The sequence below is a fragment of the Molothrus ater genome, chromosome 1, assembly GCF_012460135.2.
Source record: "Molothrus ater isolate BHLD 08-10-18 breed brown headed cowbird chromosome 1, BPBGC_Mater_1.1, whole genome shotgun sequence".
In the NCBI taxonomy this organism is placed as follows: Eukaryota; Metazoa; Chordata; class Aves; order Passeriformes; family Icteridae; genus Molothrus; species Molothrus ater.
The window spans coordinates 133,499,407-133,524,703 of NC_050478.2; the positions used below are offsets into that span (position 1 = coordinate 133,499,407).

A 25,297-nucleotide genomic window follows, 5' to 3' on the forward strand; every position below is an offset into this window, starting at 1 on the left:
TGAGAGTTATTTTGAAGCTGACTGACCACTGAAAGTTCAATATAATTAATACTAAAAAAGGCATCTTGCAAGTTAGTTACCACATTTTCTGATAGAAAAGTGGTTTGCCGTAGCATTACTGCATTTAATGAGTGATGAAGACAGCTGGAATAACACAACCAGCTGCCTTGTAGCACACTGTCTCTTACATCAGAGCTTACTCATATTCAGAGTTTATCTCTGCAGGATAATAATGTTCAAAACCACAATTTTGCACCAAATGATTAGTTAATTAATTCCATGTTACAGTTATTAAAGTAATAATGATTGAAATCTTTGAAAAATATACCATATCAGCCCTCATTTAATTTAATGTTTTATTTCTCATAGACTCTCATATACATTAATCTGTTTTTGTACAACAGTTTGATTTTCTAGATTCAAATACGAAAAAAGGTCCTGCAGAAAATTTTCTACACCATGCAAGAAATCCTATTTTATTTTATAAACTGTATCATTATAGAAGGAATATGGCCAGTTTGTGAACTCCCAGGCCGTGATCTCACCTTTACCCAAAAACATCTGCCTTCCATGCTAGTCGTGCCGGGAGCGCTTTGGTTCTGATCGCATCGCACGGGTGCCGGTGCCGCCTGGCAGCCTGGCCATCTGACCGACGGACAGCAGGGCACGGCACAAGGGGGACAAACATCAGTTTTATCTCAGTCTGAAAAATTAATCAGGGAAGGCTATTTTCCCTCTTTGCCAGAGACTTCCAGATGGTGCCCGAGCGGCAGAAGGAAATTTAGTCCTTCCGTCCTGAGAGCTCAATGGCACCAGGGGACAGACATCGCCGCTGAGCAGCAGATTTGATAACGCGTCGATTTATCTCCTCACGTTTAGAGCTCCCTTGAAGATTCCCACCGCTGTCACCTCGGAGAGTTCCTCCTCCGTCCGTCTGCATCCCCAGAGTCCTGGAAAAGGCGACTGCTCCCAGCTAAATCGACTATAGCAACTCCCCGGTACTGATGTCAACATCCAAAACACAGAGCTTAAAACAACCTTAACAAAACAGACAAATAAACAAACAAAACCAGAAAAAACCCACGCATCTCAACAAATACACTCTTTATCGGGAAAAATTTATTTACGACCGAAGGTTGTTGTGTTTGTCTTCCAGACACCGCCCCCGGCCTGCCCCGCTCATTACCCCGTGCCGGGGGCCGGCCGTCCCTCCTCCCCGCCCCGCCGTCCCTCCTTCCCGCCCCGCTCTCATTCATTCCCAGCCCCTTCCTCTGCGCTCCTTCCCCGGCGCCGCCGGCCCGGCCGCCTCCCCGCCCCGCGCCCGGCAGCGGGCAGGGCCCTCCGCGCCGCAGCCATGGCCGCCGAGGGGGTGGACGAGCGCTCCCCGCTGCTCTCCGCGCCCGGCTCCGGCAATGTCACCCCGACCGCGCCGCCCTATCTGCCGGACAGCAGTCCCCGAGGTAAGGCGCTGTGCCGGGCGGGGGGCGGCCCTGGCGCTGTGGCTGTGGCTGTGGCTGTGTCTGGCGGGGGACGCGGCGCCTCCGCCCGGCTGCGGCGGTGCGGGGCTCCCCCCGCCCTGGCCGCGGCGGCGGGGCCGGGCCGGGGGCGGCCGGCGGGGGAGCCCCCGCCCCGCCCTGGCCGGTGGGGAACAACAGGTAACGCCGCTCCGTGCCCGGCACAGGCCCTGCTCCCCGCCGCGCTCCGGCCTGGGCGGCTCAGCAGGAAAAATAAAAGAAATTAAAATAATTGTTTGCAGGGGCAGAACAAGCCCGAACCGGTCTGCTTATTATAACTCGCTCGCATGCCGCAGCTTGCGTGTTAATTGTGGGACTTGGGTTTCCCCATTAATTAGGAGCAGGATTAAGTGGAAGATCCGGAGCCGAGCGCAGCTCGGCTGGGCACAGGCGGCTGCGGGAGGGGCGCAGCGCGGGGCCGAGCGCGCAGGTCGCCATGGCCGGGAACATCGCAGCCTCAGCCCCGTGCCCAGGTGTGGCCAGCCCGTCCTGGCAATCCCGTCGGAATAACGGAGGGACTCGGTGCAGTGTGGTAGCTGAAGTCCAAAACCACCAGGATGCCCTTGCAAACACGTTTCAAGGCCATAGCTGGTTATGGCTTTATTTTTAAAGCAAGTCCGATACTGCGGTTACAAATCTGTAGCCGTGGCATAATTATATGGTATTATCTCTCTTGCACAGACTTAGGAAAAATCGTCTTGTTGATCAATACTGACTATTTAATTAGTAGGTGGAAAAAATCACTTAGAAAACGTGAATCAGGATGTTATCAAAATACATTAGTAGGGTTTTTTTTTTTTTCAGTTAAACGTTTTGGAGCAGAAATTGAGGTGTGGAGAAAGCTGAAGGAATAAAGATGAAATAAGATTAGTGTAGCTTTGCTAGCTGTACCCTTTAAAATGTAAGAGTACAATTCTTATCTCAGTAGGTCCAGTGTGTTGGCCCTTTCTTAATGATTTTTATTAACTATATAGATTCATGACATGTATGCAACTAGAATGAGTGAGCATCTGTCTGTTTTGAATTATATTTAATCTTGTGGAAAGCTAGTCCTCTTGTCTTGATACAGAAATGTATTTCAGTTAGGGCTGTAGCTGATGTTGACTGTTTACTTTGATTTGAAGTGGACAAAGGAATATTTGCTTAAAAAAGAGCAGAGGTTGGATACTTTGGCTTTTTAGTTGGGGTTTATTTGCCATCAATTTTTTAGTGTTGGCAGTATCCCCCAAGTAAACAAACAAACAAAAAAAAAATCCATATATCTACCTTAGTTTACATTCTGGAGTTTGATATTTTTATTCTTAGGGTTCCTTATCCTGTAACCATTTTTGCATACATTTCAATCTGTTTTTTGTTTTTTGGGTTTTTCTTTTTTTTTTTAATCTTTATAAATTTAAAAAGTAATGAGAATGTATTAGATTAGTGACTCTTGTTTGACCCCAGGGTAAAACTCATGACCTGGAAATGAGCTGGATTTGAAATGCTCATTTCATTTGGTAGCCATGTTCTCTTGTGCCTTCAGTGGGCATCTGTTACTTGAGATATCTGGCTGGGCACCTGTGGCAGGATGTGGTGCTTGAGATAAGTGGTTTCTTCCCAAAAATGAGGAGGAACCAACATAGAGCTTTCTTGAATGTCGAATACCTCTTGTTTGATCAGTGCATGAGCAAACTTACTAGGCAGCACTTGAGAGCTGCTCTGCAGAACTGTCAGACAGCTGTGGAACAGAATTGTGCAGAGCTGTGGCACAGGCCCGTGGCTCTACTTCCCTTCTCTGTTGGCTTTCCTTAGTGAAAGGATCCATGCAAGCTAAACTGCCTTTCCAGCTGACTGGCAGACTTCATCTCTCTCCCTAGCACAAGGCTAGACTTAGAGGGCAGAATCATTCCTGTGGAAGTATTGGCTTTGCTTCCAAAGCAAACTCCTTCTGCAAAGCTTCCTTGATTAGCATCATCTGGATAGTGTGGAGTGGCAGAGGAAGGAGGAAGAAGCCCTTTGTGCTAAAACTACCACCTGAATGTACATTATTGGGTTTATCCCTGTAATTATCTACTGTGCCAAGTATATCATCCTGAACTTTAAATTAGAGAGACCATGTTTTGAAGGTAGCCTTCTCTTCCCTTGCTGAGCTGCAGCTGAGACCCAGCTGACCCTTTTCCCTGTGTAAAATGGTTGAATCCTGGTAATGGCTCAGTGTTCTTAATGATACAAGCAAGAAAAATCTTTTCAGTGTGGATGCAGCCCACAGTATTTAAGAAACTTTTCACAACATTGACAAAGAGTGAAACTATCAGTTCTTTTCCCTGGAGTAGGATGGTTAGTCAGTGGGGTTTTTTTGTTTGTTTCTTTTGGGGTTTTTGGGCCTTTTCCAGGATTTCTTAGTTTTTAACAACGTATCTCTGACATCAATCATTAAACTTTTTCCCTTACCCACCCCCTCACAGGTCATGATAAAGAACTTTTATTTTTTTTTTTTAAATCAAATAAAACTAATTTATGTTTAACCCTGGTAGGCTTCTAGTGGTTCTCTGTTGTTTCCACCCTTCAACTACCAGGGGAGGAAAGTACACAAGTACCACAAGGAGTTTCTCAGGTTGCAAATGGGATATCTTCCATGGCATTGCTGTTCTATAGGGTGAAGAGGGAGTCAGAAGTACTGCATGGTAGGACACTTTGCTAATCTTGCTGAACTAATTACTGTTGGTTTTTTTTTTTGTTTGTTTGTTTGATTTGATTTTTGGGGGTTTTTTGTTTGGTTTTGTGTGTGTGTGTGCTTTTTTGTTTGTTTGTGTTCATTTTTTTTAAAGAGAAATGGATAATATAGCTGTAAACTGGTATGTCAGCAGCAGGAAATTCACTATCTAATTACATTCTCCTGGTGTGTATGTGAAGCTTGCCTACCTTCCAGTATGACAGACTGACAGACCTTTATAAACTGGTTTTAGATATTCTAGTTAGCCTGAAATTCAAGATGTCAAGAAAAAAAAAAAGGTCATACTGAAGTAAGCTAATATGCTTTCAAGCCTTTTTATTAAGGGGTGAGGAGCAGCTAACTCCAAGACAATGTCTTTCTTTTCCTTTTCACTATCACCCACCCCCTTACCCTCCCCAAATATACTCTTCTTTATATTTAATTTTGGTGGCTTCTGCTGGCTTGGTTTTTGGACCTCTTCAAAATGCACATTTTCTTTGAGCATGAAGGTTGCAGTGCCAAGATACCTCATGCTTTCTGCTCCATAGCAAATGTTATTTGCTGCAGCAGGGCTCTGAAAAGCAGCCATTATTCACTTGCTATCTGATATTTGCTGAGCCAGCAGGACAGGAACAGTGAGGCTGCTTACCTGGAAGCCAGGCAGCTCCAGTATGAGGCTGAAGAAGTGGCTGGTGCTGTGTGTAGGGGCTCACACACCTCAGTTTACCAGCTTCATAAGAGTTATCGCTTGGAAATGGGTATAGAAAATTATAAATGTCTAGAAGGTATGGTTGTCAAATTTTCAAGTATTCCAGGATTGTGGAAAGCTGAAATGTTGGTGGCTGTGTCTCTCTTCACTTTCTGGTACCCTTAAAGATCCTGCTTGCCTTAGTACAGCCACCCTATTCCCAGCTGACAGAATTGAGCTGTCACACTTTAAATGGAGAGGACAAAGTCAAGAACTTCTGTAAAACAACTGTTGCTTTTCAAAAAAGCAACCTTAAAGCTGGGAGTTAACTGTAAAGGTGTCTTGATAGAGAGTCTGGTATTTAGTCTTTGGAACATGCCTTTTGTTTTCTGGCTGCTTGTTCCCCTAGCCAGAAAGTGTCAGCTGCTCACTGCAGGAGCAGTTAAGCAGTCTGCTGACTGCCAAAACCCACTGGAGCAGCCTTGACTTTGCCACGGTGGTTACTCTAACCTGATTTCTGGAGTGCCCTGGTAGGCTTGAGCTTGTTTCTACTTGCCAAAGTGTGTGGGTTGGGGTTTTGTCTTGTGTGTGTTTGTTTTTTTTAATGTCTTGTAATGTCTCATGTCCTGCGTGTGGCAGCCTTACTTAAAATAGGGTATCACAGTACTGCAAAATACTGATATTTAAGATTTATTTTTCTGGATGCTGCATTTTTTCAGAGTGTATTTCCTCACAAACAGAAGAAATAACAGTACTGTTACTTGATATTTCTTAAGGATGTTGTTTTCTGTAACCAGTGTATCAGAGCTGAAGGTGTGAAGTTCACTTCCTCAAGAAATACAGCATCAGTTAGTGTCATGAATTCAGGTGTACTGCTGCATATAAGTTAATTTTGTTTCTCATCTGAAATAATTCACATATATTGGATGTGATTCTGAGACTCTCAAGGTATCCATCTTTTTCCTGCTGCCTTTGTGGGTTAAAATCAAGCACAGGTCTGGGTCATATATAGACCAAGTAGCAAAAAGAGATAGCAACATGGCTGTTCAGCATGCACTTCAAAGGCGTGTTGTGACTTTTGGATCTGAAGGGCAGACAGGGTTTCTTTTATCCCTCCAGCTTATGACATTCACTCCAAGACAGTGAAGGAGTGATGAGTGCATTCTCACAGGCTTAAATTTAATACTTGGGCTTGTCAGCTTTGATAGCAGCCTGTGATTTCACTCACCACCCTCCAGCAGATACTGCTCTGTTCAGTGCTGTTGGTAAATGGGAAATAGGCTGATCTCTCATTGCTTCTCTGAAGATTTGGTTAGCTGCTTGGATGTAATTTTTGAAAAACTTATTGCAGCCCAAGGCTGCAGAGCATTTTGAACTATTAGTATTTAAGAAAGCTAAATATGAACTACTGAATATGCCTGTTCTGAATTTGCTTACCTGAAAAGCCCTGAACTTCTTGATGAAATAAAAGTCAGTGCTAATATATGCCCAAGAGTGGTGGTGATAAGCTTGTGAGAGATCACTGTGTTGAATTGTTTTCATTCCATGGATTCTTAAGACTCAGATAATCTTCAGTGTTTCCTCCCTGTTTTGTTGTGGGCTCAAGACTGACAAAGCTGGAGTTTGAAGTCTGCTCTTCCCTGGAGGCCTGAGGCCATTAAAGCCTTCCCAGTGTCAGCCTCTCCAGAGTGACTGAAGACCTTCTTGTGCATTGGTACTTTGGCTTCTGGACAAGAAAAGTATCTGGAACCCTTAAAAGCAGAAACTCTGAGACTTCAGGGTTTTTTCTTCAAGAAAGCATATGTTTGCTGTTGTACTCAAAAAAGAAGCATTTCATGCCACTTCCTATCCTAAGACCTGTTTTCTTAACAGGACTTTTTTGTGTTTTTACCTGTAGTATCTTTTAATATGTGATAAACACTTGTCTGTATTTCAGTCTTTTTAGATATTTGTGAATGCTGTTTATGACTCTTCCTACCTGTGTCTTGGTTTTTTTTCCTGGGTCTTTTTCTTCAGAAGCCAGTCTCTACTAATCTATAGTAGGTTTGGGGTTTTTTAGTGTTTTTTTCTCCCTGTGTTTTCTATGGGCTTCAAAAAGTTGGTTTGAAATAAAGTTACATAGCTGAGTTCTGTTGGATCCAGATTTCTGGGGTGATTTACTGTGTGTTTGTGTTGCTGGTTTGCTTTACCTACAGCTATGGATGGTGTTTGTGTACACAGAAGTTGTGGAGAAGGGGAAAACAAACTTAGTTTTGTTCTGTGTTTATACTAAACACCGAGTTTGAGGTATAAGGCTTTTTTTTTCTTTTTTGAGCCTGTGCCTGCTGGAAACAATACTTGCTGGAAGCGTTTTAGGATCCTCTGTTTTTTCAGCTGAGATTTGCTTGTGTCTTGCAGCAGAGCTTCCCCCTCCATACACTGCCATTGCAAGCCCAGATGCCAGCGGTGTTCCTGTGATAAACTGCCGTGTGTGCCAGTCACTAATCAATTTGGATGGCAAGCTACACCAACACGTGGTTAAATGCACAGTCTGCAATGAAGCCACGGTAAAATGGACTTTTTGGTGTTTTTTGGGGGGCACTGGGGGTAGCACTCATGTCCTCACCTGAGCAGGTGGGTCTCTTCCTGCCACCACCCTTGAGGAAGAGCACGAGCCAGCCCAGCTGACGGCCAGTGCTCACAGACATATTTGTTTCTTCTCCTCTTAATTCAAGTCTTCACTCTTTTTCCTCCTGCTTTTATTTTTTCCTCCTGCTTTTATTTTTTTTCCTCCTGCCAGTTTTAGTTTTGGGATGTGATATTGCAGTGCTTCACAGCTTCTGCAAGCGTTTCTGTGAAAAACACTGGATTAGATTTATTACATGGATTTATTGTATATATGTTATATAAAAAGAACATTAAATTATGTCCTGAAAACAGGAAGCCTTAAAACTGCAGGAATTTTTTTTCCACTTAGAAGAGAGGGTAGAGAACCTGCTGCTGATAGTCACTTTCCTGTCCAATATATAATGTTTCAAGCCAAACAAAGTATTGTGCACCTTTTGATTTGCTGCATGAAAGGGACATTGAAACTTGACTCCCAGGCTGGAGAAAGATAATTTCAGTACAGTTTAAAATAAGATTACAGTTTGGTGATGTCTTCATAGTCTCTTAGTGACCAAGAAACAGACTGTGGTCCTTTCACTGTTGAATAAAGCCATTGTACCAGGCAAGAAGGGTTGTTTGATGTTTTGACTGGTTTTGAGTCATTGCTTTTTATTAATACATCACTATCTAAACTCACATAAAAAATAACTGAACTGAAGCCTTGAATTGTCATTGCTAAAGTATGAATGTTTTTCCATGAGTGAGCAGAATTTGTTTGTTCTAATAAGGAAATTTTCATTTCTTAAGAAAGAAAAAATTTCTAATTTTGTGTTGACTCTGAAGTTTCCTCTGTAAGAGGAAGTGTATTTCTGTTAACAAGAACTTTTCACTGGAGTTGTTCTGCTTTGTCTTCCTGTTATGTGGAAAAAAGTGAATTGCTATGACTTCTGATGTGTGTTCTCTGGTGGTTGTGGGTTTTTTTTTAGCCAATCAAAAACCCTCCTTCAGGGAAGAAGTATGTTAGATGTCAATGTAACTGTCTCCTTATCTGTAAGGATACATCTCGGAAAATAGGCTGCCCAAGACCAAACTGGTAAGAATAAAACACTTCCAGTGCCTTGAGATGGTTTTCTTTAAAGCAACTGTTTGTTTTTGTGTTGAGTATTTAAAACTAAAAGAGATTCAAAGCCTTGGTCTCTTTACATGGACACTTACAGAGCAGTACTGAATTGCTGCAGACACAGGTAGTGCTGGAGTCCGTTTTGAATATGTTTTTTTTAAATTAAAGAAGAAAAAAAGTTTCTTCCTTTTCTTTAAGTCTCAGATGTGTGTGTCCCATTATATAACTACTTTGTAAGTCAAAAATAATGTAAAGAGCAATAGAAGAAAATCCACTTCTCATTTCTGGGACTTAACATTCATAATTTCTTGGAGACTTAGTTATTGTAACCACACAGAATACTCACTTTCCTAAACTCAGAGTAGGGATTGGGGGTGAGATGGGAGGTGGAGTAGTAGCTTGACTTCAGTTTCCTTAGTTATGCTGAGTTTTCATTCTCCTCTCAGCTCTCAACTTAAATGTACACACTTGTTATAAGAGAAGCAATTGTGATTGCCATAGTGATTGCTCTTACTGTTGGGCTTAAGGTGTTAAAGATTCCACTGAGGTAGGAGGAGTTTGATTGGAAGTGGTGCAGCTCTAACAGGAGAAAGGGAGAGGAAGGCTGAGTCTGCAGATATGTGGAGGGGAGTTCTACCCCACCAAGTGCCCTAGCTAGTCACCAGTCTATTGGCTGTTCTGGTTTTCAAACATAGTTTGTGACTTGTGGGAATTAACTCCTTTTACTAACGCTTGGTTGGGTAGGACTTCAAAACATTCCAAACATTTTCTCAGAGTGCAAAAATGTTCATGGGATAGTTCAGTTATAGTGTATCACAAGGTTGGTAACTAAACTAAATTAGAAATGCCTTAATTTTATTAAAATGATCTCAAAAGCATACAGGTAAGCAGTAAGATAGCCTATGTATTTGTCTTGCTAGAAACTGAGCAAAATTGGTGTAGTGTACTTTAAAGGAGGGAGTTGGGAGTGTGACCTAAATGGAAGACTCCATATTGAAGGAAAGGCATTCAGAATACAATTTTGGTTGTAGATGGAAGAGATGCAGTGCAAATTAAATATTGCTTTAATTTTCCCCCTCATTCTAAGAAGTTTCATCCTCATTCTGAGTTGGGTAATTTGGGTACTATCATTTTGGACTGACAAATTGTGTAACTAAACTGGAAACACATTGAACATAAAAGTAAATAATTAGTTTAAAGTAAATTGATTTCATTTAGTCAACCTAGGATGGTTTTCATTTTTAGTTTACTCAGTTTGAATGGAATATCAATATTTTACTGTGCAAATATGGATATGCTTCTTATATCGACATGGTTGTCAGTAGTGTGGGAAGGAGAACTAGGTTATGGAAGATCCTTACTCTTTCTGTGTGTTTCACATGGGTATGCACATTTCAATTCTCAGGCTTGCTCAGCCTGTGTATTAAGTTCTCATTTTTCTAAGGAGCATCTCTGTCATATGCTTGCAAGTCTGATACAGGGTTTAGGCTTGTATGGCTGATCTTACAGGAAAGAGAATATTTTTAAAACTGAAAATACTTTAGAGAGTGACCAAAACTGGGTGCATCAGCTGTTTAACAAGTAGATTACAGTTGAAATGTGTAATTTAAACTGGTAGTGACTGAGTTAATTGCTTGAACACATCATCCTTCTCTTTTGCTAGCTTAATTACATGTGTATCTAATGTTCTTAACACAGTAGGCGCATCATTACTCTTGGTCCAGTGATGCTGATTCCAGAGGAGCAGCCAGCTCAACCTGCCTTGCCAGTTCAACCAGATGGAACTAGAGTGGTGTGTGGGCACTGTGGAAATACATTCCTTGTAAGTAAAGCATCAGATTCTCCTTCTTGCCTCACTGTGCTATCCCTCAAGCTGTTTGTTGTAAGCAGTTTTTAGAGTGTATTGCCTCACTGTCTGGCATCATTGAGGAACTAAAACTTCTTTACTCATTAATATGAGTGTATGGTCTGTATTTGGTTATTTTTATGTGTTTCAAGAAAACTTTTAGCAGTCTGTCTGTGCGTGGATAGATAAAGCCCATGTCTTATTGTTTCATGATGTGAGAGTGGGCAGTGCTGGAAGAGGAAGTTGGTTTTCCAGGTTCTGTTTGGGCTTGCAGTGGTGGCTGTGTTCTGCAGTGGCCAAGGGAGCAGTTCTGTCATTGCTGTATAAGCCCTGGAAAGCTGTTGGTTATGGCACTTGCCATTGGCATATCTGTAGGTTATTGGAGAACTGGAGGTTTTGATTTATATGTGAGAATGCCAGTTAATCCCATTTTTGAAGTAGAAGGATGCACAAATGCTCTTCTGCTGTTGAACTCTCTGTAGCTTTCTAAATGGACAAGGTGCTGCCACACTTGAATTTTGATTGCACTACACAAGCAAGCTAGCTTTGGCTTCATCATCCAGTGATTGAATCTCTTTCAGGTTTGTGGGTTGTAGGAAATGACTAGATAAGGGCTACAGTTAAAGAAAACAGTCACAAGAGAGGTGGTGCATTCCTGAAACAAAGGATTGTAAGATACATAAAGATCAGAGAATACTCAAGTGCATTTCCTTGTGCAGGGAAAAAGGCAGCTTAGGGGATGCCACTCCATGTCAGCTTGTACCAGCAGAGAGAGGAGGGCTGGCTTTTGTGGTAGGCTCTGTAATGGTTTGTGCCTTCAAGTCTTCACTTCAGGTTTATGGATCAGTGAGGTGCTTTTGTGGCTTAACACCACCCAGCCCCCTGCCCTGGTGGTGGGGAGAACTGGGAAAATGGTAAAACTTGAGGGTTCAGATAAAAAAAATTAATGATTGAAATGGAAAAAGAATAGTACTAATGATAATAATAACAATAATAATAGTAATGAAAAGAGAGAGAGGAATAAAACCCAAGAGAAATAAGTGATGCTTAATACAATTCCTCACCACCTGCTGACCCAGCCAGTGCCCCAGCAGTGATCAGCATCTCCCAGCCAACTTCCCCCAGTTTGTGCCCCAAACACGATGTTCTGTGGTATGGAATATCCCTTTGGCCAGCTCAGCTCAGCTGTCTTGGTAGTGCTCTCTCTCAGCTTCTTGTGCACCTCTTTGCTGACAGAGCATGGGAAACTGAAAAGTCTTTACCAACATTGTTACTGAATCCAAAAGAGAGCACTGTACCAGAGAAGTAAATTAAGTATTAAGAAGTAAATTAATAGTCCCAGCTGAATCCAGCACAGGTGTGCTGTAATGTTTTAACTATTATATTAAGTGATGAGTGCAGGGAGCTGGAGATGGCCCTTATGCTTCTTTCTTTTTTTTTTTTCTGAAAAGAAATAGGAATATGATGAGGAATTTACAAGTAATCTGCTAACTGGGAAGCAATTAGAGAGATCCTCTAGAAATATTCTGTCTACTAATTCAGCCATGTATTAAAAAATACATAATTTCTTATAACCCATGCTAAAGAACAGTAGTCTGAAACTGAAGATAGCTGAGGTGGGTTTTCTGTTTGCCTTTTTTTTTCATCCTATATTTAGGGACTTTCACAGGAGTTTTACCTGTCTTGATCTCCTATTTACGTTATACAAGTACACTCAGATTAACTTTGCAGTTTACACTGTGAACTATTCAGGTGAACATAAGGGAAAAAAACCAAATCCATAAAGTCTGGTTTTGCCCATAACTACTGGATTATGCCTTAAAAGGTTAAGTTTTCTAGTTTGGGATTTGTGCATGCGAGTTCATATCATCTGGCTGCTTTTGGGAACTGCAACGTTTTGAACTTCATAGTCCTGTCTGCCAGGATAAGACCAATTTGTCACTTCATGATATGTTGAAAAGAAACTCTCTGAACCATTAGAAATTGAAAGCTTGCTATTTTTTTATGCTGAATTATCAAGAAATAAACCCTTTTTTGCCTCGTGTTACACAGCTTTCCCATCAGTCTTTTGCTTCCATTTTTTTTCTGTAATTAAGTTTGAGATTCTGAAAATAAAATTTCTAGTTAAGAAAAATCAGGAAATTGTTTGGATTTCAGAATGAGCAGAGAAGCAACAAAAAGTGTTTTAGCCAGCCTGGAAGCTCAGTTTCTGAGTTAATATTTCTGCCTTTTGATATCTCCATGTTGTGAAGAAAATATGTAGTGCTAGGTGCATCTCTCAGCAACTCACTAGGCTGTCCCTTTTACTTTACTTGGCAGTTAAAAAATAAATAAAATAGACAAGCAAAGCTAGAATCCCTGGGATGGAGAAGTCAAATTGTCATGTTCTGTGTTCTTTTAAGAGTATCAGCTTGTTCACCACCTTTCCAAGATTTTATTTTCCATTTGAAAACATGACTGTGTTTTGCTTGCCTCTGCACATGGGGGGGTATTTTTTACAAATTATGAAAACCACACTCCTTGCTATGGTGCACCTTAAAGTTTCTCTGTCTTAGCTGGAAGAGTGGCTTAGTACTGAAGTGAAATTGTAGCCAAACTATTGATACTTCACATCTTGTTAATCAGATTTTTTTTTTTCACTTGGTAATCTGGTAGGAGTTCTTTCTGTGTTAAGGTTTCTACTGTTTCTGGCAGGTTTGGACTTGACCAATGGAAAAAAGGATAAAATAGAAAAGGAGGGCAGGACGAGGGTTTAACTGTGTTGCTAAATATCAGTTTGATCTGGTTTGGGCTGTTTTGGGAGCTTTTGGACTTGGGCTGTGCAGTTACTGTTTCTGCCAGCAGTAAATCATTCCCTGCTGCTCCTCTGAGGGACCTCTGCCTGCAATGGGCTGTGGCTGTCAGAGGCTGAGTTGCCTTTGGAGATGGGGGACAAGGGAGGGCTGTCCCTGTGTCCTCTCCCTCTCTGCCATCTTCCTGCTACTGTCCTGTTTTTGGAGGGACCTCAGGAACAAGAAGCCAGGAGCAAGCTATGGAAGCCACAGGCTGCAGGCTAAGCACTATGCTTTGTCAGATGTGCTTTGTCAATTTTGTTTTTTTAAAGTAATCAAATATGAAAATACTTGCTTCTGAAATAATTGAATAGAAAACCCATTAAACTTTTCAGAAAAATAAGATCTGTTTTAGTTTGTGAAAGTATTTTGCTTTCCCAAAGGACCAGAAGGAATGGAGAGGAAGCTTTTGCAGCAGCAGCTGTATGTAGGACTGTGTATGTATTTATGTACCTATAACTTTTTGTTTTGTTTTGGTCCTTTTTTTTTCACTCTCTTGTGTTGAATGCACTGAAAACTATTATAGGCTTAGAAGGAAAATGTTTGACTGTTCTTCTAGTAATTCCTTTGATGGATGTCTGGTTTTGTCCACAGTTGACATATTGACAAGTTCTGTATTCCTCATCTCTTCATCTGTGTTTCAGTAGTTCTAAAAAGGGATTTGGGCTGTATATTGTATTGCTCCAATTAAAAAAATCATTGTATTCTCAGCAGAGAGCTAAATTTCATGTAAGTGTAACTTCTTAACAACATGAATCAATATTAGGTACTTCAAGGCACTCTGGAGTATGAGTAAAAAATGCTAGCTTAAGCATGATTTAGAATGTACACAAACATAACCTTTCCCCACTGTGCTAATATGATTTGAGTTCTTGTACTTTGAAAGTCTTGTCACAATTTTGCTCTTTTTCTACAAATACTTCTGGTCTCTGTAAAAGTCATCATAGCAGCTACTGCTTCTGTTATTTCCAGGTAACTCTCAATGAAAACAGATTATTGCTGACTCCTTTTTCCATCAATAATTGGAGCCATTAATAATTTGGGCTAATAATTAGAAGTTTTAAAACTCTGGAAAGATCATTAATGAGTAACCAAGGAAATGGAGTTGCCTACACTGTGATATAGAATTGATACTGGTCTATAGAAGTGAAGTTCAATTACTATTAGGTAAAATATAGATCCTGGAATTAGACTTCCCTTTATTTCTGGAATTGCAGTTTAAAAAGCTGAAATAACTGCTCTGATGAGGCCTCTCTCCATCCCCAGTACTGACAATTGCATTTTATCCCACTTTCGCTGTGTAGAGTTAAGGGAAATTGAGTAGGTTTTTGAAAGGGATGCAAAAAATACTTAACTTGCTCCTCTGCCAGGAATGTGGAAGTAGAATTAATGCTCTTAAAAAGCTTTGCTTGGGTGGGGAGCATTAGAGAAGTTTTATTAAGGACTAAAATAAAAGTCTGCTAAATCAGTTTGGTCAGGTTTTGTAAACAAGTAATACCGGTTACATAGTTGTCCTGTAAATGTGTAAATGGACACTTTGGAACAAGAAAATAAAAGATGGACTGCTTTTTAGTGGAGATTTATCCCTAAGTAAAAAAAAAACTGAGGGAGATATTCAATAGGTAGGAAAACTCTCAATAAATACCCCAGTTTGAAACTTTGCTCACAGCAAAATCTCTTCATACTGACAGGGTGTGAGAAGACACATCTTTCTTTGCTCATAAAAATCATAAATTTCTTCTCAGCATTTAAATGGTGTTTGCTGTAGGTTGGTGGTGTTTTCCATATGAGGATGGGCTCTGATTTTGATTTGTGGCTGTAGGAGTTACTTTCACTTCAGTAGGACAGCTTCAGATTTCTCATGGAGATAAGGAAGGGCCTCGTGGAGGCACTGGGATCTGCACTGTGGCTTCTTCTCCTGCTTTTAGCTTGCAGTGTGACTTTTTGCATCACCCAGAACACTTCCAACTACCTCCACTTGAGAAAGGCAGGGGAAGAGAGAGAAAGCTGCAGTTAGAAAAAGAGCCTTATTCCTTTGATCTAGGCAACCATGTTTAAAATGTTTGCTTAATACTGTTATTACAGAATGAAATAGAACAGAACCTGCTGTTTTTAAGTGAGTATATCACAGTGTATCCCCTGGTTGAGTTAGTTCTAGGCATTGCTTTCAGCAAGGCTGTTTCCCACATAGGTTTCAGTCTGAGCATGGAAGGTGGTGACCTTAGCATGTACAGTTTTACATATCATCTTTTTAACAGTCATGTAAAGTAGTCAGAAATGTTCTCTATTTCATTGATGTAAAACCTGATATCTCCTTTCTTAAATATTCTTTACCTCATTTTTTTGTATACCCATAACTTAGTTTTCCAATCTTTTCCCAACCTTTGCATCATTTATGAAAATACTTCTGTCTGTAATTGTGCCAAAGAAAACACACTTATTTTGATTCAGGGTATATTCATAGTCTTTTAAGTAAGAGAAGAAAACCTATTAATATTATAATGTTGCCCATACTACGCCTGTTGATGCAACCACATTACGTCAAGAAAATTTTGTAATACTAAGGCAAGTCATGGGAAATGTTCACATGGAAATCCCAATCCAATGTTGCCACTGACAAAAGGGCATCCCATTTATAGAAGGAAACAAAAAACAAAGAGTCTGAGAGGCAAAATGTTTTCCTAGTGACATTTAACACTAAGTGGAACAACCATTTTCTCAGGTCTGCTTTTCAGCCTTTTTCTTTTTTTCTCTTTACAGTGGATGGAACTGAGGTTTAACACACTAGCAAAATGCCCACACTGCAAAAAAATGTAAGTTCTCTGAAAGCAAGGTTATGTAAATTACTGTGAAGTAGCCAGTGTTTCTTCTGTAAGTCTTTGGAGTAAAATGTGTTGGCTGTGCTGATTATTTCTGTGCTTACCTGAACTTCAAGGCTAAAGCAGATATTGTGTGCATATGAATTCTCCATTCTTTATGCAGAAATCAGTAGCTTTGACATATCCACCTGCATTTATGAAAATGCTCTGTTTGAATTGATAGAGGCAAAAATAAGCTGCTAACAATAGACAGGAATAGGTTGCTAAAATTAACATTTTATGTCCTTGAAATTTTACCTCTTCATAGTAGTAATCAGATATCATCTTTAAAGGTAGAACTTGAATTGCTTTATTGTAAAGGGAGGAAAGGAAATAATCTTGTCTTAATTTGAAAGAAGGTTTACTGATACTATAAACTCAACACCCAACTTGTGTTAAGCATCTTCATGCGTTATCTTGGTTAATGTTTATGAATGACTGTGGAATAACTTGGGTACTCATTTGCTATTACTTCAAGAAGAACAAGAAAAATTAGAATACAAGAGCTTGTAAGAGTTTTGGGTTTTTTTTAGAGTCTCTCTTTTTGAATATTTGTTTGGCCTTTCTTATCTGAGCTCAGGAATTCTTAATTTGAATTGTTGCACTAGTAACATACTTAAAATTTGTATGTGTTCCCAGCCACATGGTGTGAAATAAGATATAAATATTACTTCAGAGACCTTCATGTCCTGCTTATTTAAATATTTGTCTTCCTTTGACAGGCAAGTAGGACTTCCAGTAGAAGGAACAAACATGTTTTCCACTGGGAATGGAGAACCTCAGCTGTGTTGCATGTTGTAGGAAAGCTAGCAGGTCCCTTAGGAAGGAGAAAGTGTAGGATAAATGCACTGTAGGTGTGGGCATGGCCTGGCCTTCAGCACTGACTGAAGTCTTTTTATTGGAGTATTTGATAGAGAAGTCAGTCTAGTGCTGTGTTTAACCTCAGGGGTGTAACCAACTCAGTGTGGAGTTGTGGATATGTTCTAATTTGCTTAGGTTAAATAAACTCAGTCTTGATGAGCTGCTGCTTTGCAGGGGTGTGTGTACTGACACATTAAGTCTGTTCAGTCCTTGAGCGGGGGTTGGAGTTTTGCTGTTTGGTTTGTTTTAAAACTAATTGCAATTATGTTTTATATTTTATGTCAGCCTTGTTAGCTGACCTTTGCTTTTTTCTTGACTCTCCTTAGGTCAGTGTTATTTGTTGTTTAACCTTAAAGAAAGAAAACAACCAGACAAAAAACCCAACCCTAACAATAACAGCAGCAAAATAAACTATGCTCCAAACAGCAGTCAAAAGTCACAGCATGTGATCTTTTGGTCTGTTGTCTTTTGATTAATGTTGCTTCTGTTTTAAATTCCAGCCAAACTCAAAGTTTTTTGAAGTGTTCTCCTCCATAAAGTGCAAGGCATGTCATCCATATGTAGGAAAGTGGGAGCCTCTCTGCAGTGCAATTTGTGATAATTACAGTTTGCATGGCAACTGTATTGCAGAATGCAAAACAAATTTTAACAAGTGGGCACATCTGTCCTTGGGCTGAGAATGCAAAACTGTGGAATATTGTAATTTAGCTTTGAATGAGTTGCTCGGTGTTTTCCTGCATTTGGGATGTGATGGTTGGGAGTTCTGCACTTCCAGCAGCATAAACATTTCTGATACATGGATTTAGGGCACAGCATAGGTGAGACACAGCTTTGAGTCATGGTGATGGAATAAATAACTGCAGTGACCTGCTTTCTATCAGGTCTTTGACAGAGGTCAGCATAGCCAAGTAGTTAAAAGGGAATGTAGGGTTTCATCTTATTAATGCAAAACTTCTTGCATTCGTAGCTGAGTAGTCAGATGTAGAACTGTTCATTCCTTCTGTTGATTAAGTTGATAGTTGTCACTGAGAAAAGGATAGTGTAGACTAAGGCAAAAGGAATCTTGAATCACTGCAACAGTAAGTTTTCCAAGGAGACGTCAGCTGACACTTTTTGGATTCATAATTTTGTTTCAAATGTTTTTAGAAGTGCAGTGAATCTCTGCAGGTAGTTTGTGACCTTCCATTTGGTTGATGGATATTAGAGCTTTATATTACCAATGTCTTCTAAAACTGCAGGGGAGGTCAGTAGTTATTACTTGAAAAAGTTAAAAATGAAACAGTGTTCAAAGAGAAATAAAGCCATCATGCCTCATAGTACCTAAACAGAGGAACCTCTCATATCTGAGTGTAGGGGCAAATAGGATTGAATTTCTCATCTGTTTTTAATCCCATCTATGTGCTACCATTGTGATGCACTTGTTTTGTCTTGAAAAATAACTTGGGAAATGTAGGAAATTAATTGTGCTGTAGAGAATAAAATCTTATTTGGTAAATGATCAAATCTCTTTGGAAGTGGACTATAAACCTGTCATGTTAGTCTAAGTAAGGTGTTTGCAGAAGCCTTACTGATTGTGTAGTGGCTCTGCCTGACACAGGCCCTTACTTGCATAGGGAAAATAAATGTAGCTAATGAGGAAATTGTCATGATACAGTTGTATTTTATAGTGCCACCTGGGAATGGGGGAGAAATGGTTTCTTTTTGCTGATTTAGTGTTCTTCTGCATTTTTAAATACCAGATGTTTATCAGCTTGTTTTCCAAAAGTGAGAGATCAGGGAAAGCTTCTGGTATTTTTCTCGTTTAATGATGAAGAAGCAGGAGCTGGTTTTTTGTTTGCTGTTCTCTTTCTCAAGATGTTTATTAAATCATCTAGAAAATTCAGTTCATGAATTCAGTTACTAGAAAGGGAATTGAATGGTACAGGTTATTATTACAGAATGTCAAATCTATTTTTTTTTCCTGTAGAATCTATCTCTTTTACTTTTTAAGGTCTGCCCAAACTACGAACCCTAATGAATTTATAGCGCCTTTGCCCCATAAAGGACTTTTAGTAAAGAGAGAGATGTTGGAACCCCATCACTGCTGTGAAGGCTAATTTCAGCAGTGCTATTCACCTTCAAAATGTTGGCATTTTAATTTTCCTCTTAAAAGCATTTTTGAAATCCTGGTCATAATTCCTATTACTTGGAGCACAAGAGGCCCAACATTCCTTCCTGTGGTACTTCTTTTATAACCTTTGTCCCATGTGGCAGTTTTCCCCTCTTCTAATTACTCCATGATGCAATATTGGATTTGGCATCTTCTGTATCTGCTGCTGCTGCCCAGAGTTCTGGCAGGTGCCTTTGCTTCCTCAGCAGCAGCTCAGAAAGAAGGAACTGCTGCTTTCTAGAGAGTTCCCTCATATTCCCACAATGGAGCTAATTGGGTGCTTTTGTGATATGAAGAAAGTTCTTTTGATCCCATTTTAATATTGCCAGATGTGCTTGTCAAAGTTTTCACCGTTGGTAGGTTTTTGGGATAGAGTTTCAACTTTCTTTATTCTAAGTTAATTTGGGGGGTTTATGTGTAACTTGGGGGGTGGGTAGAAGAAGCCTCACTACCTAGAGGAAGGCAGTGGCTAACATCACTGTTGGGAGGTGAAAAATGAATAATGATTTATTGGGACTCCTAGGTCTGTTACACAACTGTAAAAACTTTAATATCTTTATTTAATCATTGCTTTCTGTGGAAAGAGCAAAGCAGCTAAATTGAGACATTCTTTACATTTCCATGTATTTGAGTTGATGGGTTTCTCCCCCAGCCTCTGGATAGGAGGAAACACATGAGAAATATGGATGGAAAATACACACAGCACCTGCAATATTATGATTACAAAACTAAGTCTGTAAGTCAGCTCTGAAAGTGAAAGTCTCTTTTCCAGAATGAACTTTGACTCTGCGTGCAGTACACGGTACAATAAGCATCATGTATGTTTTAGCTGTATTGAACATGACATTTTTACCAGCTTATCCTATGGTATCCAGCTCTATAATAGCATTAACTCTGAGTATATAGCCACAAAATCCTGTAAAGGAGGGAACCTAAGGTCAGTTTGGCAAACTCAGTCTCTTCCCTTGTTCCCTTTATAAAACTACAGTTTGGTTTTATTATTTTTAACTCATGTAACTTGGAATTGAACAACATATCCCTTTTCTAGAAGAGCTGTAGAGTGGCTTTTGGGGGGGAGTGTGTGGAGGTGTGTATGTGAGAGGGTAAGATACCATTATTTGTCCAACTGGGAATTCTCTTACCCTAATCCTACCCCAGGCACCCTCCAGTGTCCTATTTCAGTCTGTATTGTGAGGTTTGGCTAAGGAAGTAATTTCCCCATGGAAGCTAAAGAGCAGTACTGTTTAGGGACTTTTCTAGCTCTTCTGAAAATGGCTTGTGAGTAGTCACTTTATTCAGTTCTTGCCTTGAAAGATGAAGCTCATTGTGTTAGCTTTAGGACTGGGGTGGTGTTTGTTTGTTTGTTTTTTTCTCTTGGAGCATTTCAGAAATTCCTTGTAAAGAAATAACGTTGAAGTAAAGCTGCTTAAAGCAATCTATTTGAAGGCTTTCTAAGACAAATACTTAAAAAAATTTAGTCACATGCTAAGCATATGAGGCCTTGCTATGTGGTTAATTAACTGGAGCCAGAAATTTGGTCAGTCATATGATGCGTGTACTGCTTCAATTGTTCAGCAGTGCTTTTTTCTGTTACGCATTTATCTTGACTAAGTTGAACTATCATGGGATGAGTAAAAGCATTACACATTTTCTAAGGTGTGTTGATTTCCCAGAATGGGATGAAGTACTTAACTAATGCTAGCATGCTTCAGGATGCTTCAAAACATCTCTAAGATAGATAATACGTGCTTTATAAAAGCACTTCTGCCTCTCTAGTCCTTTTTAACTGTGTTTCAGTGGAATCATATTCCTATTTTCTTCATTACTAACCTGTATGTGATTGCAAATGTGTGACTCAAGATGTATTTGCTAAACAATGCTGAGCTTCTAGAATAGTTTTTCTAACTCGTAGATAATATTATGTTTTATTTGCACTGTCTTGACGCAGCAGGTAGAGACAGAGCTGTCTGTCCTGGAGTTCATAGTCTTGATGATGAGTGACAGAACTTCCAGGAGATTTATTTACCTTGATTGTCAGAAGTTATTTGTGCAGCTCATTTAAATTGGGATAGAACTCTGAAAGAAATTGCAAAGTAAGAAGCACTTGTCATGTTCTTCAAGTTGACTTAATAGCGTAAAGAATTTCAGTATTTGGAGATGTTGAACATGGAAAAAAGTTACATGTCTGTGACTACAATGATTTGTATTGATCTTCAGAGCAGTTTAGTCGCTGAACAGTACTGAGTATCCAAGAAATGGATAGTGAAGGTTGTTATTATATTAATGACATGTAGGGGTGGTAGAAGTTATTTTCAGTTACTTAGATGTGGTGAAGTATTGAAGCCATATGCTGATGTGCTGAAAGTCTGAAGGGTGTCTTGCATGGAAGCTGGAAAGCAAACTTGAGTTTTGCCATCCAAAAGCTATCCAAGACAATTACTGGGATGTACTGGGGGTGCAGAAGGTAGACATGCTCAAGCTGTGGATGTGGCACCATTCCCTTTCTTGTAAGCACCTAGATTTTTAGGTACTAGATAAGCACCAGCAGTTCTTTCAAATAAAAATGAAGACTCTGTCCTGTACTTGGTAGTATAACTGTAGACTTTGCTTACAACTCTATAAACTGAAGATGGTGTATTGCCATTCTCTTTCCATTCCCCATTGAGACTGAACAGTTACTGTTGATGGTAGGGCTGGTTTTTGTGGTGGTTGTTATTTGTTTGGTTGGGCTTGGGATTTTTTGTTTGCTTTTAATTTACAATACCATTTATTTTCTAACAGTTCTTCTGTTGGAAGTGCACTGCCACGGAGGCGCTGCTGTGCATATATCACAATTGGAATGATATGCATCTTCATTGGTGTTGGATTAACTGTGAGTGATGTCCCATGATAAATTTGCAGCTGTGTGCAGGGGTGTGTGTGTTCAAAGAAGTTCTCTTAGTTGACCAGCTCTTCTTTTCCGAGCATTTGAGTAAAACTTCCTAAATTGTGTGGTTTTTGTCATCTCCATTAAAACTGTGAACTTAATCATCTGAGTAGGCCAAAACAAGGATTTTTTTAAAAAAGATATTCTGGCACTTTGATAATCTCTTTTTTCTGATGTTAAATTTGACTCTTCATCTCTAAAAATTTGAGTTTTATGAAAAATGGTTCATTTCGCTGTAGAAATACTGGAACACTTTGCTCTTGCTAGAGCTCTCAAAACTTCGTGTTTCCAAAAATGCGTGTCACTGTATAGCCAGAAATAGAAGTTCCACTGCAATAGAGGTGAATGGGGTTCCAAGCACTAGAAATATGTATGAGTCTTTGTAATTTGTAAAAGCTGTAAAGAGGAAAACCAGCTCATAATCTTTTTACAAATGAGAAGGCTCAGTCTGTTGTTATTCTGTTAAGTGGAACCAGTGGTATCTGGCTTACCAGTATCTCCTACAGGTTACTAGAGCCAGCTTTCTACCTGGGAATCCCAGAAAAGTTAATGTGAGGAAATACCTCCAGTGAATTCATATGTGTAATTCTCATTATGCCTCTAACTTGCGTTTTTACTTGAATAATTAATTATGTGTGTTCTTAAATGAGTTGTGAAGGATTTTCCAGGTTCCCTCATAGAAACAAAGCCAGAAATAAACACAGTGAAAGACAAATTTCTTTTCCTTTTTTCATGACCTTACTGAATTGGGAAATTATGTGAAAACATTTTTCTATGAAGTTTGTCTAGAGGCTTGTGTAGCCTCCATCCTTGGAGTTATTTGGGACCTAGCTGGGTTAAAACCATGAACAACTTGGTGTGACCTTGGGGTTGACCCTACTTTGATTGGGGAGTTGGCACTAGAGGTCTCCTGATCTCCCTTCAAGCTCCATTATCCTATGGTTATGTAAAATCAAGCTAATAAAACACCTAATTTACCCTTACCAGAGTTGAAAAGTCGCTGAAATGCTTCTCCTTAATATAACTTGCCCTTCCCTGAAGAACAGACAGTGCTGTATGTTTGACACTACTGTTTTCTCTTTTTAGGTTGGTACACAAGATTTCGCCAGGCGATTTCACGCAACATATGTTTCTTGGGCTGTTGCTTATCTCTTAGGTTTAATCTGCCTCATTCGAGCCTGCTACTGGGGGGCCATTAAAGTCAGCTATCCAGAGCACAATTTTGCATAGAAAATTGTTAGGTTATAGATGAACACCTAGTAGTTCTGGATATTACATCTTGGACACTTTTAAAACCTTTCCTGTAAGGATTCCATTCTGTTCAAAGTAGTTTAAAGACTGGGGGGTCTCTAAGAACAAATGTTCATTGCACTACATAATATGCAAATAGTTTGTTTTGCTGCTAGATTCCCTAGCTCTGAATACTAAAGCTATGTTTACATGTTCATAACTCTGTCTTTATAGGCGTTGAATTGTATTTCAAACAGTATTAAGTTTTACATTTCCTTTGTTATGTTAAAATCCGTCTGCCATTTTTCTAGATTATCAGTAAGAATTCAAAAGCAAGAGTGTTTATAAGTGTTTCTACAGTAGCTTCACATTTGTACTTAACATTTTAACTAAAATTATATTCAAGTGGCTTGCTTTAAAACCTAAGCAATAAGCATTTTGCTTGAACTGCTTTACTGCATCTTTTGCCTAAGATCATAGTGACCTTATTCAGGAAATGAAAATTGTGAGTGTTTAAAAGACTGACACTGTTGCTAGAGAGACATTTGTAAACACTGTATGCTTGGAGATTTTTCAGGTAGAGAGATGCTATTTTGGTAGTCCAATTAAATTTCCATTTATCCAGGGTTGGATTTCAGTTAGGATAAATGCTTTTTCCTCAAGGATCCTGGGACTGAGGTTTTGGTTTTGGTTTGTTCTGGTTGGGGTTTTTTTTGTTTGTTTGGTTTGGTTTGGTTTGTTTTTTTTAACTGGCAAATCCTAAAAGCCATGCTCGGATTATGGAACTTAACTCTGGTTACTTGTACAAGTTCCTTTACAGGGTCTAAGGGAAGCATTTCATATGACTTGGTTTGTAATACTTCAGTGTCATGTAGATGACAATAAGACGGTTGATGGGTTGCCTCTTACTTTCCTCTGATCACATCAGATTTTTCTGCTTGGGAGAGTTATGACACTGGTCACTGCAAAGGGAGACACTGTAAATTCTCATTAACTGCTGTAATAAGGAAATTAGTAAACTATTACTTGGACCATTCCATCAAAGTACATCTAATCAATTTAGCACTGACTTGCCGAGAGAATACGGAAACAGAAAGTTTTTTCTAATGATGTATTCAGAAAGGATTGAGGGACCAGTTCTTGCACTGCCCATCTTTATAATTTTAAACAAGTTTTTGCTAAATTCAGAAGGAATGTCCTGAGTGATTTAGACAACTAGTAATTTAGCTAATGGGGTCAGATGGGTAAATTAATATGGATGTTTCAGGGATACATGTAATTTAAATGATCTATGTTCCTGCTAAGTCAAAATGATATTCGGATAAGGATTTTGGAGCACAATAAATGTAAATGATCGAACTGTAAATGATCTGTCTTTGTATGACGCTAAATGTATAAAAGCAGTAGCTCAGGATTACAATGTACCTTTTACAAATAAACTAATAAAGAAATAAAGATTATTATTCAAACTTAAATGTATTTTGTTATTTATATGTATATAAGAATGTGTAAGTGGACGAATTTGCTGATATGATACAGGAACCACAAAAGTATGGCACACTAAAGGTGACCTCTGCATTTTTGCCAAATGGCAGCCTCAGGAATATAAGATAGCAATAATAAATTGCAATTATCTTGATGTTTTAGGAAGAATGAGGATGTAAATAATGGATGAAACCAGTGCTGGGATTCTATTTTCTTGAGTCAATGGCTTATTGATGGACTAATATACTCCCTTCTTTTCCTAGTGATTTTTACATCCCTTCACTGTTGAGATTTGCTGTATTCACTTGCCTTTGAATCTGTGAATACTCTTTCCTGGTACTTGGTGTTTCAAAATACTGCCTGCACTCCACATTGTGACATAAAGTAGGTTAGGGCTGTACAGAAAACTATCCACTGCTTTTGTAACTTCAGTGAGGGTGGCATTGGAGTGGGAGGGGGCTGGGTATGATGTTATTTTAATGAATCGAATGAATTTGTACTTTTCTCCCCT

The 25,297-nt window shown here is 39.5% G+C and overlaps 1 protein-coding gene across 1 annotated transcript; it reads left to right on the forward strand.

Annotated features, from left to right (window-relative positions):
- Window positions 1-1,292: 1,292 nt before the first annotated feature.
- PIP4P2 (phosphatidylinositol-4,5-bisphosphate 4-phosphatase 2) lies at window positions 1,293-24,776 on the forward strand. Its single transcript, XM_036406849.2, has 7 exons — window positions 1,293-1,460; window positions 7,292-7,440; window positions 8,467-8,573; window positions 10,299-10,422; window positions 16,038-16,090; window positions 21,927-22,017; window positions 23,158-24,776. Exons 1-7 carry the CDS (start codon window positions 1,355-1,357, stop codon window positions 23,299-23,301), a joined length of 774 nt encoding a protein of 257 aa, XP_036262742.1. The 5' UTR covers window positions 1,293-1,354; the 3' UTR covers window positions 23,302-24,776.
- The last annotated feature ends 521 nt before the right edge of the window (window positions 24,777-25,297 follow it).

Coding starts and splice junctions, on each gene's coding strand:
- PIP4P2 (XM_036406849.2), top strand. CDS start 1,355: ATGGCCGCCGAGGGGGTGGACGAGCGCTCCCCGCTGCTCTCCGCGCCC. Junction 7,441..8,466: donor CAGTCTGCAATGAAGCCACG/GTAAAATGGACT, acceptor GTTTTTTTTTAG/CCAATCAAAAACCCTCCTTC. Junction 22,018..23,157: donor TCATTGGTGTTGGATTAACT/GTGAGTGATGTC, acceptor TTCTCTTTTTAG/GTTGGTACACAAGATTTCGC.